The sequence below is a fragment of the Anopheles darlingi genome, chromosome 3, assembly GCF_943734745.1.
Source record: "Anopheles darlingi chromosome 3, idAnoDarlMG_H_01, whole genome shotgun sequence".
In the NCBI taxonomy this organism is placed as follows: domain Eukaryota; kingdom Metazoa; phylum Arthropoda; class Insecta; order Diptera; family Culicidae; genus Anopheles; species Anopheles darlingi.
In genome coordinates, this window is record NC_064875.1 from 69,390,968 (window position 1) to 69,403,467 (window position 12,500).

Genomic DNA, 12,500 nt, shown 5'->3' on the forward strand with positions numbered 1-12,500 from the left:
TTTAACATTAAACATTCGCTTCTATCTTAAACATTGGAGTGCTCAATAGAACTCAAACACAGTTTTGTCCATGTTGTGATGATCGTAACTGCTTGATGTTGTAGGACAGCATCAAGACCACATTAATAGACCTAACATGTAATGAAAACAGGGGCGTCGTTCAAATTTTATTCGCAAAAAGATTGGAATATTCTCCCTGATCATAAACAGTAGAAATGTTGACGGGGCGAACATTCAGAGACATGTTAACCGTACTCTTCTCATTGTACAACCTGTGGTGATATCGTTTTCAGCAATGAAAATAGTATATAGTGTTGTAGTGCACTTCATCATGTTATTCTACTTTCGTTTTAAGCTTAATCTATAACGATGAATTAATTTGTGGGTGAAACGGAAGTGGAATTATGCAATAAGTAACAGCAAAATGAGAAACAGCAGAATTCTCTCATATGGTCAAACTGAAATAGGAAAACTTAGAAAATCTCTACAGTCGATGTGTGTGTGATGTATGGTAATAACGTGGACCATTTTTGTCCGAGCATCGGAAACTGATGGACCGTGACTGTATGCCGTTTATTTTGAAGTATCCAATAAAGAGAATTTCTTAAACATAATTCAGTATCGCTGTTCGGTTAATTATCGTCTCCCTCCTAATATGATTTTACAATCGATATCACCCTTCCTTTCTGCGTCGTTCGTTTCTCTCTTGCGAAATGCGTTCGAAGATTCGAAGTTACTTCTTCACGTGGAACTCCCGCTGTTATGCCACAGGAAGTGCCTTTCTTTCGGAGTGTTTTGAATAGAATCGCAGAGAATATTAAAAAATGAAAAACATTTTATTATAAAAGATAGTAGCAGCCTCCACGTGCACGAATTAGTCTAGTTTGCTGGAAGATGGCGCAACTTCGAAGAGTACTTGAATGAGGTAGGTGAGTTTGTCTGCAAGAGATAGAGAAAGGATGAGTATCATACGTGATCCGCCAACATTCTGGAACGATTGTTGATGCTTACTGATCCATCTCGGTCGTATTTTGTAGTAAACGAAGGGTGTGTACACCAGTACGCCACTAAGGATGAAGCCGAGTGCAAATAGATACTTGGGCGAAGGGTCTGTTACAACCGGAACCACCGAAAGGAAGACGGAAACGGCTAGCGTGATGAAAGGTACGATCAGGGGCACCTTATAGGGCCGGTGGACCGTAGGTTGCGTTCGGCGCAGTGCTAGCAACGCAACAACGGCCGAACCGTAGAAGAACCAGATCAGAAATGAAGCGAATTCGATCAGTGTTTCAATGTTGCCGACCAGAATGAAGGCGAGTGCCAGCACACCCTGCATGGCGACGGCCGGGGCGGGTGTGGAACGACGTACGTGGATGTAGGACAATGGTTCGAGCATCTGTCCTTCCTGGCTGGCCACGTAGCACAGGCGTGTTACACCGAACTGGATACTGAGAGCGCAACCGAACGTTGCCAACGCCACACCAACCGGTATGATGAAAGAGAACCACCCTAGGGCACGGTCGCCGAAATCGATACCGACAGCCTCCGAATTGATCATCTCGTCGATCGGAAGTACGGTCATGTAGGCAAGATTCATAAACACATACAGTCCAGTAATAATCGGCACTGCAATGATGATCGATCGTGGTATGTTTCTGTGGGAAGATGAAAGAGTTAGTTACGAAAGAGGTTCCAGTGACCAGCGATACTGCTGTAACGGATAGTAGTGGGCTTACACTTCCGGCTTTTTGATCTCCTCTGTGATGGTCGTCACGCTTGACCAACCGTCGTAAGCCCATAGACCGTTGTAGAAGGCAAGCGCAATGTAACCGGGGCTAGTATGGGTGCCCTCGAATCCACCTGCTAGGTTTTCCGTGTTTCCTATCGCAAGTTGATAGATCCCGCCGAAGATCACCACCAGACAGGCAAACACCTTACAGAAACCAAACACGTTGTTGATCGTCACGTAAAGTTTCACGCTGCTGAGATTGATGTAGGTGATAATGCCTAGCGATAGTGTAGGGAGGGAAAAGTGTATGCGTTAGTGACTGCTTGTGCCGTAATCGGACCTAATCCGGATAGCTACCTAATCCTAATATTCCGATGAGTTTAACTAGCAGATGGAGATCCTCGGCCGGTAGATTTTCGATACCGAGAAGATGGCGCATAGGCAGAATCGAGTATTCGGCGAACGTTAAGATGATAACGGCGATCTCGGCTGGCCGCAGAATCATCACGTACACCCAGGCGCAGATGAACGAAGGCAGAGGACCCCAGAAGGAGTGTGACTTCTTGAAAGCCTCGATCAAATAGGCATACTCAGCCCCGGATCGCGGTACTACCGTGCCCAACTCGGCAAAGCAAAGCGCACCGAGGAGAGAGATTCCTCCACATACCGTCCACACCACCAGACAGAAGCCAACGCTACCGGAATACTTGAGGGCTGCCGTGGGTGAAACGAAGATGCCGGAACCGATCATAACGCTGATGATGACATTGATGGCCGACATGAGACCCATCTCACGCTTCAAACCACCACCGCCGCCATCGGACTTTCTCTCTACGACGACCGTCATGGTTGCTACTCGTTGGACGTTAGAAGTTCTGCGATCTACTGCAGCCGGTCAACAGAAAACCAGGAACACGGATTTCCAGAGTATGACCATCCCCGTGGAGGCTGGCGTATCTAAGGAAGAGAGTAAGTAGTATGAGAACGAGTTCAAACGTGCAAGGACGAGGTCACTGTGCCTAGGCGCTATTCGAACTTGGGATGCATCGGCCATGAGATGCTTCCAACCAACCCATGCTTATCTTATCGCTCCCTCTCGCTAAGCTCTCGATGCTCGATGTAACAGCCTGTCAAGCTCCCATTCATTCAAATACTATCGATAACAACGAGCACCCGGGATCCAGGCGGTTATCAGCATCTCTCGTTGGTAACATTGTCGTCTGTCGTGCTACGGCTGTAGAATTGCAGACCGCCTATCGCGTACAGCCGATGCCGGTGGCTAAGGATACGTCCGACTTGCAGGCCCGATTCCATGCATCTTTGGTTTCAAATTGCCAATACCGTCATCATTACGTGCGTTGTCGTTTATTATCGATGATTTATTGTGGCGAATTTGTCACGTGAATTCGAGAGTTTCGCATCGTTATCGTAGCTATTTATCACTAATCGAACATGCCACGCGTTGAGGAATTTGAAGCACGTTGTTACCACTTATCGGTAGAGTCCATTACGAGTGCCTAGGAACCCAAAGAACTGCCTATTGATACCCTTCTAGAGCATATGCTAATGCTCGCCTAAAAGTTTTTACTTTCCAATCGGTAAACAGTTTGTTTAGGCTATTAGCAAGACAGTTTTGCTCTAAAAGGCCAGTGGGGCGTAAAATAATTCTCCGGCGAACGAATTTCCTCTAAACGCCTATCAATTTCTCTCACCTGTCGAGAAAAAAAAACGACTCTCGTCGAGAGGGGCCAGTTTGCGGTGTCCATTATCAACATACTGCAATGTGCTCCAGTGGTTTATGGAAGCCAGTGACGAGCCTGGCCGGAGAAGGTATTTCAGAATAGATCGATACTCCCTCGTAATGACGCTGACAACGCTGATGATGGGGCAGTAAATTGTTGTCTCCAGGCTAGCGTAGCGTGCACGGTCTAACAAGTTAAACCGCTTCCCGGTGAATAATTGAATCGGTAGTAGCTTTAGTGAATGCGCTCGATGGACGAGAACTTCACTCTACGAATTCCATTGTAGCACCGGCGATGAAGGAAGATGATGATCTCTTCCGTTTAATTGTGCGGAACACAACGGATGTGGCCATTTTCAGCATCTTGACAGAGGCCAATGGCTTTATCAGGTCCCGTCGTCATGTGGCCATGAAGCGAGCACGCTTCTAAATAGACTGCTAGACATGATGATATCGAGTGGCATAAAGGCGTCGATAGGTGGTTTGCAAACAGAAAGTCGCTAATGATCCCTTGAATGGAGTAAAAACGCGCCCACGACACGAGCCGATCAGTAGTAGGTCAGCGAAGGTGTAAGCACGCTGTTTACCATTAATTTGTCCAATTTGACACAATCATCATGCCGTGGCATCGATACGAAACGTGGCATTCTTGGAACGGTTTCCGGGATCACAGAAGGACCCCCTTTGGGAACCCCTTAGTCGCAACATTCGGTTAACATCAAACGAATTGTACCAATTTAGTTTTGGATCCGCGTATGTGTTCCACTTTCGATGTATTATCGAAGCAGCTGGCCGGCTATCGGCTTCCGATAGTGTTGCGACCATGTGGTGACATTGATTTGTAATCGAATGTACATAAACACTATGTGGGATAGGCAGAGCATAGGTTGTGTGAGTGGTGTTTGTTTGATTCATGCGAACTCCCTTATCACTTGTCACGCCTTTCTTCACATTTCGGGCAGCATGATTTAGGCAACATTTTAGGAATTTTGTTTTTCATTGAATTGTTTTTGCAGCATTTATTGATGGTACTGATACTGCATAGACACGACACTGCGCCTGTGACGCTGTGAGCCCAAATGGGTCCTTGAACTGATGGATTGACTCGTCTGGCTGTCGTATTCCATGCTCAATGCTTGTTTGGGTGTCTGCGTAAGTATGTGCACTTGACCAACTGATAACGCTCGACCGATTAACGTCAATTGACGAAAACCAATTTTACCCTGAAGTAATCACGGCCACGACAACTCAACCGTCCATAACTTTGGAAGGTATTTGAAACGAAAACACGCGACACATAGCCCTGTAATCACCTGTACTAGTTAGTTGAAGTTGAAAACCACACACGCCTGGTGTAAATCGACCGAATCTATTAACGCACTGCTGTGTATGATCTGTTCCCGTGACGAGCTGGAGTGATACTGGAGGCCGGCTCTGTGCGCGCGTAACGATCCATGCGCAGTAACCGGAGGGCGTCAAGGGAGTACTGAGGGAGATATGTTGCTCCGTCTTCGTGTTGCCGGGTTGAATTGATTGTGTGAGGTAGATGCTTGGATGTGAATCATGTGCTGCTGCCCTTATCATAATCGAATGCCTATTGTCCGCCAATTTGTGCCCCGAAGTCCCACACGCACGCAGATAGTTTTGGGCGGATGTTGCCTGGGCAGTTGCCTTCAGACAGTTCATGTTGCCTGGGCTAATCGTATTAAAAAAATCCTTGTCTCTTTGAGGAGTTATGAGCTGGACTCGCTTTACATGCAGGGCAATCAGCGTGCAATGGAATGAAGAAATCCGTAAATGGCACAGCAGGACGCAAAGAATTTGCACAAAAGAAAATGCAAAAAACCTGCGATCCTTTGAACGGGTACTCAAGGGTCTACATCTTCGCAATCTCGGCTCCATTCTTTTCTAAAAAACCTTTATTAATTTCTTGAGCTGCTCTTGTTATTGTTGGCGCTGTAATCTACACCGTGGCACATTCATGTTCATACCAAATAAAACACAAAAATGATCAAATCAGGCCCTAAAGTATTTCCTTACTAAACTCTTTTTTATTATTTGTTAAGTGATGTACGTACGATTGATTCTAACAACCTTTTTTACTAGTTTTAAATATTTTTTATCGTTCGTTATTTTATACATTCTTTAGTTTATAGTTTAATTTTAATAATAATAATGTTTTTAATTTTTTTTAGGATGATTTTTTCGCGGAGGAAAACGGTTGATTCAAACGATAGAGGACAAGAACGTCCTTCATGCGACGCTAGCGCCAATTCGCTTGATTTAAATTTGAAGGAACCTTTTGAATCAACCGTTGTTTGACGATATTTTAACGGCCCATTTGGACGACGGGAATGGACAGAATTCTGCAGATAGGGAGTGCAGCAACGACAATCATCAGGTTGCATCATCTGCATCATCTTCTTGGCGAGTGCTTGGCGAAGATTAATTCAACGGCACCCCCGAAAAGGTATTCCTTTGCAATGCTCCATCACGTCCAATGAACATTCCATTAACGAACGGTGTGGGGCCTCAGAACCCACCACATCCATTTCGCTAACCGAAAGTTAATCTTCCGTCGATAAAATGGATCGACTGATCTACTTATGTGTGAACGACAAATGTCGAATGAAATGACTCCGATGGAGCGCAAAGAAAAAAACGGGCGAAACCGAATGAGCTAAACCATAAGCTTGACGGGATAAATAAATAATCCCGCACGGGCAAACAAAACACCGAGGACGCGTTCTGGCTGGCTGGAAAGCTGTTTATTTTAATGTTTTTCCTTTTTTCCTCCCATTGTATCTCCCTTTTTATAACATTTCCTCAAAGCCAGGGAGCGATTCCGGAGCGCTCTACAAGCGATACGCTTGCTCCGGAAGGCCCAGAAGATGGGGGAAAACAGACGAAACCGAGGGGTGGTTTCGGTTTGGTTGGTTTCGGAAGTTGTTCTGCCACTCGCCAAGAAGACACACACACCCGCTGTGTGAACCACGACCGCTTATCTTTCACGACGTTGTATTTATTGTTATTTATTGGTCCAACTTCTTCTGGTCAACTTCAATTGTTGTGGCTTCGTTCGTTCGTTCGCTCGGTCGCTCGCTCGCTCGTTTCACATCTTGCTAAAGTCTCGAACTTGGGCCTCGGGGAGTGGGGGATGTTCTAGTTCCGATTGCCGTTTACACTAACTAGTTTGCCTGCCCAACTGTAAGCCAGGGCTTAACCGTCTGAGGTCCCTGCCTCCCTCATGGCCGACCTTTTCTTTCACGTTGCGGAACGGTGGAGAGCGTGTTTAAAGCATAATTATACAACTAAATATTGGTATTTCGCGCTTTGCAAGGGAATGATTCGCAGGAAGAAACAATGTTCGTGTGTATGTGTGTTCGTGGGTATGTGTGCTTCTGTGGCCGGGCATCTGGAATCGTTGACCAGGCAGTCAAAAGGACATTCAGCAAAGCTGAGTCCCGGAACCGCGGATGGTGCTCTCTGGTTTGGTTTACTCTCCAAGAAGTAATGCATTTCCTTTGTTTTTCTTTTTAGTCTTTGGTGAAGCCTAGCAGAAGCAGAACACAAGCAACATGACTAACGTTTCAACGGAATTGGTTGAAGGAAATGCACGGCACCATCCCGGCCGATAGGAACCACCTACCCAGAATCAAAACCTGGCCCTGGCCACAGAAGAGGAAAATGATTTTTCGTTTTTAAGCTTCGGTTCAGCTTCGTACCGGAACGATGTGTCGACAGGTGTTTGGTGCAGGTTGTTTTTGAAGTCAGTAAGCCGGCGGTCGCGCTCTGCTTCGTCTCTCTTTCTCTCCTACTTAACATAGATACAACAAACAATACCCTAACTACGCACTGTTGTGTGGCAAGGAATGGCTCTGCCACCTGGCCACCCGTTAATTGGGAAAAGCAATGGGAGGGAGGACAATCCGGGAAACACTTCCACCGGGTGGTCCGGTTCTGGTGGTCGTCTCGCTCGCTTTCGTTCGCCTCTTTTGCTGCTTAAATAATTCGTACTCGGTCCCTACTCCAACACGAGGGAAAGGGGAAGGAAAGGGGGGGGATCATTTCACTAGTAGGAGCCGTGTTTTTGGAGGAAAAGGAGAGGGGGAACTTAAATCGCTCTTTCGTTCTTTGACTAATTATATTTGATGGGCGGTATGTGGTTGCCACAGCGGGGGAAATTGGGTGGCACGGGCGGTAGGTCGGCGTGCGTTCCGATATGCACCACCAGGTTCATGCCGATTACGATGTGGAACTGGAAGTGACAGTGGAACAGCCAGTATCCTGGAATGATGATAAGGAGACGATTAGACGATTCGAGTCATTGCTTAATGATCCGCGAGCGGCTTACCGGGATTGTCGGCCCGGAATCGTAGCACAACGTAACCGTTGTTCGGGACGGCGATCGTATCCTTGAGCGGTGGCAGATTGAACTGTCGATTCAGCAAACCACGCCGATCAAGATCGAGCGTGTGGCGCAGATTGATCTTCTTCACGGTGCTATCCGGTGAACGGCCCATACCGATCACGTGGAATGCATGACCGTGCAGATGGAACGGATGGCTAAGGTTGTCTTGTTGTACTGCGCGAAGTGAGAGATAGAGGGCGAGGTATTAGAGTGCAATCGGATTTCGATCAATGATCCCCAAAACTTACCCTCATCGACGAGCACTACCTCAACGATGGCGTTCAGTGGAATGTCGACCTTATGCGTGCACATACAGTTGGGGCCACAGTCTGGCGGACGGTTGTCACCGTTACAGAACTGTTCCGGTGGAATATCCTGGATCTGCGACAGCATCGGTGACGGTGGTGAAACGTACGAGATCTCGTCAATCAGCGAAATGAGATGATCACCTCCGGGCGCAACTGTAACGTTTGGGGAGAAAGTCGAAAACGTCAGACCAGTTCATCCACCAGCTCATTAAACTGCATCTGATAGGCTTTGGAGGAAACTCATCCAAGCAGTCATCGTGAAGCGAGCGACTTCGCGTAACTTCGCCAGAAGCCTACTGGGTTGCATATAAAACGCTCATCTAATGTGAGCCCAAGTCCAAGGCGGAATTGGCGGTCCATTTCGCACACCCGGTAGTGTGTGTAAGCGCCATAAAGTTGTCGCACTAAAATAGCTTTCCATTCCCGGCGCTTCCATTCTTTACGACGAGCATTACCCACCGTCAGGGTGATGTCTCGTGAGAGTTTCCCGTTTTTCCTGTTCGTCGATTTTCCTTCCGCCCCAACCCCCGACCGGCTGTAGTTGAATGTGAAACAATCAGCAAGCGACCAGCGACCATATGCACCATGTGCATGGTGGTCGTGGGCTTTTGATTTCATTTCCACCATTCATCGGTACACCAGGATGTGTGCCATCGTTCCCTGGTGAGGGCTAGAAGGATGGAGAGGGAAACGGGAATTTTCACTGCCATTTCCCGGTGGCCTGCACCTGTCAGTGGGAGGAAATGTTGCTTTTTCTTGTGTGTCCTGCCATGTGTACGGTGCCGCAGCTGCTGCAGTTGCTGGTGGTGATGGCGATGTCTGCAATTGTTTTAACCTTTACCCCGTCCGGCGTAGAGACAGGCAGAGACCAACAAAACGGACTGGCAAACAGGATGCAAGTGAATCTTCCTCTTGGCTCTCGGTTTATCTATTTTTACCGTCCTCGTTTCTCGCTACGGTTGGACATTCGCAGTGAGAATTGAAAAAAAAAGAAACGCCAGCATGATTTTGTGCCATCTTAAAATCATGCAGCTGCTCGTTTTTCGCAAATGGAAACGGAAAACTATTCTATTTTTAGTGACCATTTCGTTATCGCACGGGAGTTCAGGCGGCTCGTTGTTTGGAGTAGGAACAGGTAATTGCATAGAGGAGATGCACACATCCTTTTCGAGCATGAGCAACCCCGGTCAGGGTTAGGATCGTAATTCACTTATTGGCAAACACAATGCCGGCCCGGGAGCGCAGTTGCAGCGCTACGGTATGGATGCCGGTTAGCAGCACTACTTGGGCTGATGAGAATATTCTTCTGTATGTCCTTGTACTACTCTATATCACGCTCCTTTATCAGCTCAGCTGCGTGAATGCCGTGCTAACAAGCACGTGCGCGAATACTCTCCAACTCTAACGATGATCCAATCAGCATTTAAATGATCCATAATGTTAGCGAGAAGGCCTCATCAGTGGCAGAATCAGGAATGTGTGTATGGTTGTGTGCTTGACTCAGGTTTTGGCACTTGCGTGCTCCCAGAACCCCACAAATGATTACGATTTCAAATCCTCGTCCACCGGAAAGGACACGAGTGAGTGCGATGTGCGGTGTGCTTACCCAAGAATTTGTTGTACGTGTTCGGTGTGAACAGCTCCTCGACACGATAGAAGTAGAAACGGAAGGGCAGGAAAATCTTAACATCGGGCCGCTCGGAAAGGACAGCCTTGTCGGCCTTCTTCGCATTCCGCAGATTGCTCACGCAGATCGCATCCGGCCGGGGCACATTGCACACGGCATCGAGCGGATTGAGGACCTGTGAATTGAAAATTAAGTCAATTGTTATTCGCGCGGTACCGGCTGATTCGCGTGCCGAGAGGTGACTTGGAGAGAGAGAGAGAGACAGCGGGAGAAGAGTAAAAGAGAAGAGGTCGTCTTGGAGCGCGGGTTGATTTTCCCCAGATTTCCACGGCCCGGTGCGATGGAAGCAGCATAACCGTGAGGATGTCACTCGGAAGGACGTTTAGAGCAGTCCTTTTATCAGACTTCTTTGCGATCCAACTTTTTATAAAACTCATCCTTAAGGCGAGCAGTTTACTAGTTTTTTTTTAACTCTCGCCATTTATGGTTGGTTTCCTTAAAAGTTTCTGACCAACTTCTGTTCGGTAATTAAAAAACTTTGCTAATCATTCTAAACCTGAAGCTTGAACTTTCTTAAAACACAAACTTTGGCTGCTAGTGGTTCGTTAAGTCACTTGGCGCAAAACGAAAACCAAACAATTGAGACCGATGCTCCGCGGGGGGTTGGTCACCAAAACGGCACCTAGCTTCAAGCCTCGGAGCCAGTGTGTCAGAAGTTTGTTTCAAGTTAAAATTTCTTGCATTTTCTACTGACGGTGTTTTGTGTATTTCTTTTCGCAGACGGTTTTGAACAATTTTAAAAGGCCACACCGAATGTACGGAACAGAATCCTGACGTTACGGTGAACTTATGTTTCGGATTCGCCCGAAATGGTTCCTCGAAACTTCCAACTCAGTTCTTCCCGGGGGACAGTGTGCATTTGAGAAACTTAATTCTGTCGAGACACCATATTGTACTCCGTCATTATCATCAACGTTATCACAATCATCATCTTCGCGAAACAGAAGCTCACGACTCAGCAGCAGCAGCAGGAGCAGGAGCAGGAGTTCTCAAACCGGGTTAAAGCAATTATCACGATGCTCGGAATGCTAATACGGGGAGTTTCGGTATCTCTGTTACGTGTCTACCGTTCCTTACCGCTGGCAAGCAAGACTCATGTATGTTTAATTAATTCTCTAGCATTTTACCAGCAGTGTACTCATTGGTCTTAATTATTGAGTCTGTTTTTGTTCATCTTTCATCCTTACGGTTTGCATACTTTCCCGTGCTACTTCTAGTACTTACCCGGTTTTTGGGGAAGGAGAGAAACAAGTGAAAATAGACAGAAGTAGAGAGAAGAGAGCAGTGGTGGAAGATGGTGGTTCAGTGATATATAATACTGGAAACAGACCTTACAAGCTAGTGTACAAAAAGGCAAGATAGCACATGTTCCGGTGAAGCGAAGTGAAACTGTACATTGTGCTTCCGGAAGGAGAGGAAGCATCTTATCAACTAAAACACAAACACACACACATATACGAAGGTAAAGGAAGATAGGAAGTAAGGGGTAGTAAAGACGAAACGAAACACTACAAATATTTACATATTTTTTATACAAAAACTTTCTTTAATAGTGGCAGAACTATGCTTAGCTGGTTTACACGCACGCTGCGCCTCGACGGCCCTTTGCACAATAGCATTGCGTTGGAATTGTGTGTTTTGAACTTGGTTTAGTTTAACAGTAAATGTTGTTTAAATGTACTTTCAGTAACGTTACTCGCCGGCACTGAGGATTGTAGAAGAGCTGCTAATCTGTGTACTGATTTGTAAATCTCATTCTGGGTTTTTGCTTTAATGTGATGCTGGATCCAGTTCGTTCGTGCCCTTATGTTGATAGCAAAGTGATGGTGGTGACTGGTGGTGATTGGTGATTTTACACAATGATAAGAATGTTTGAAGCGAAACAAAAATCAAAAACAAAAAGGCAAAAGTGTACAAAACGAGGGTGGACATTTGTGGGAAATGAGAAATTTGATAGTATATTACAGCAGAGCAGAGTGAGATTGCCAGACAAAGAGAATTACAATGAGAAGAGGAGATGTCCTGTGGGAAATGTTTTGCGGGGTGGCACTTGGGTGGCACCACTTTGAGTATTTACAATGAATGCCGGTACTGTGGTAGCTGCTGGCAGGAAACGGATGTATGGATTGTTGATGATTAGTGTGTACGGCAGGCGATCTGAGTCACCGGCGGTATCAGAATCGCTGAGTATTTTATCAAATATTTACAAACTATCCATCGACCAGTGTGCATGTAAGTTTAAGTGTGTATCCAGAACAGGCTGCTGGACAATGTTTGTGTTTGTGAAACGTATTCTCAGCTCCCGGAAACATGCTTATTTGAGCTAAAGTATCCGTAACGTGATCGTCGTTCTACGAAAAGGTTTCCTAGGTGACTTAGCCAAAAACATAAGTAAGATGGTAAAAAGAGTTAAACTGGGCATAAAAAGAAAAAATGGGAAAAAAACAAAAAAGAAAAAGAAAGAAATGGAAATTTCACGCACGGAATGGAAAAAAAATCGTAATCAATTTAACGAATAAATATGGCGACAAACGAGAACCACACACGACATCAGCACATTTGGTTAGCGTTGCCGTTGCGAACTCGATGAAAAAGAGGAAAGTAAAAGGGAGAGAAAGAGAATC

At 46.2% G+C, this 12,500-nt stretch overlaps 3 protein-coding genes across 4 annotated transcripts in view; 1 reads left to right on the forward strand and 2 right to left on the reverse strand.

The window, feature by feature from the left end:
• The window catches only part of LOC125958149 (uncharacterized), a 7,448-nt gene extending 6,834 nt beyond the window's left edge, over window positions 1-614 (forward strand). The window contains exon 4 of the mRNA XM_049691297.1: window positions 1-614. This exon is cut by the window's left edge and continues 1,495 nt beyond it. The gene's annotated coding sequence lies outside the window, so the exon portion shown is untranslated.
• Window positions 615-817: 203 nt separating this feature from the next.
• Window positions 818-4,887, reverse strand: LOC125958158 (b(0,+)-type amino acid transporter 1-like). Its single transcript, XM_049691314.1, has 5 exons — window positions 4,784-4,887; window positions 2,087-2,686; window positions 1,737-2,007; window positions 1,012-1,655; window positions 818-939 (listed from the first exon to the last, which is right to left on the reverse strand). Exons 2-5 carry the CDS (start codon window positions 2,574-2,576, stop codon window positions 875-877), a joined length of 1,470 nt encoding a protein of 489 aa, XP_049547271.1. The 5' UTR covers window positions 2,577-2,686; window positions 4,784-4,887; the 3' UTR covers window positions 818-874.
• Window positions 4,888-6,525: 1,638 nt separating this feature from the next.
• The window catches only part of LOC125958148 (uncharacterized), a 66,799-nt gene continuing 60,824 nt past the window's right edge, over window positions 6,526-12,500 (reverse strand). Inside the window, exons 7-9 of one of the 2 annotated variants that reach the window (XM_049691295.1) lie at window positions 8,130-8,342; window positions 7,825-8,055; window positions 6,526-7,757 (exon numbers count right to left, since the gene is read on the reverse strand). In XM_049691295.1, coding sequence (XP_049547252.1) covers window positions 7,609-7,757; window positions 7,825-8,055; window positions 8,130-8,342 — 593 coding nt within the window. In that variant the 3' untranslated portion in view covers window positions 6,526-7,608. Of the gene's footprint in view, window positions 7,758-7,824; window positions 8,056-8,129; window positions 8,343-11,389 lie in introns of those variants that run through there. The other variant, XM_049691294.1, reaches the window with a different exon arrangement.

What these genes read in the sequence shown, in the direction of transcription:
- LOC125958158 (XM_049691314.1), bottom strand. Translation starts at nt 2,576, where the DNA reads ATGACGGTCGTCGTAGAGAGAAAGTCCGATGGCGGCGGTGGTGGTTTG. An exon ending in CATCGGAATATTAGGATTAG is followed by an intron (nt 2,008 to 2,086) that starts GTAGCTATCCGG and finishes CACTATCGCTAG; the next exon opens with GCATTATCACCTACATCAAT. An exon ending in AATACGACCGAGATGGATCA is followed by an intron (nt 940 to 1,011) that starts GTAAGCATCAAC and finishes TATCTCTTGCAG; the next exon opens with ACAAACTCACCTACCTCATT.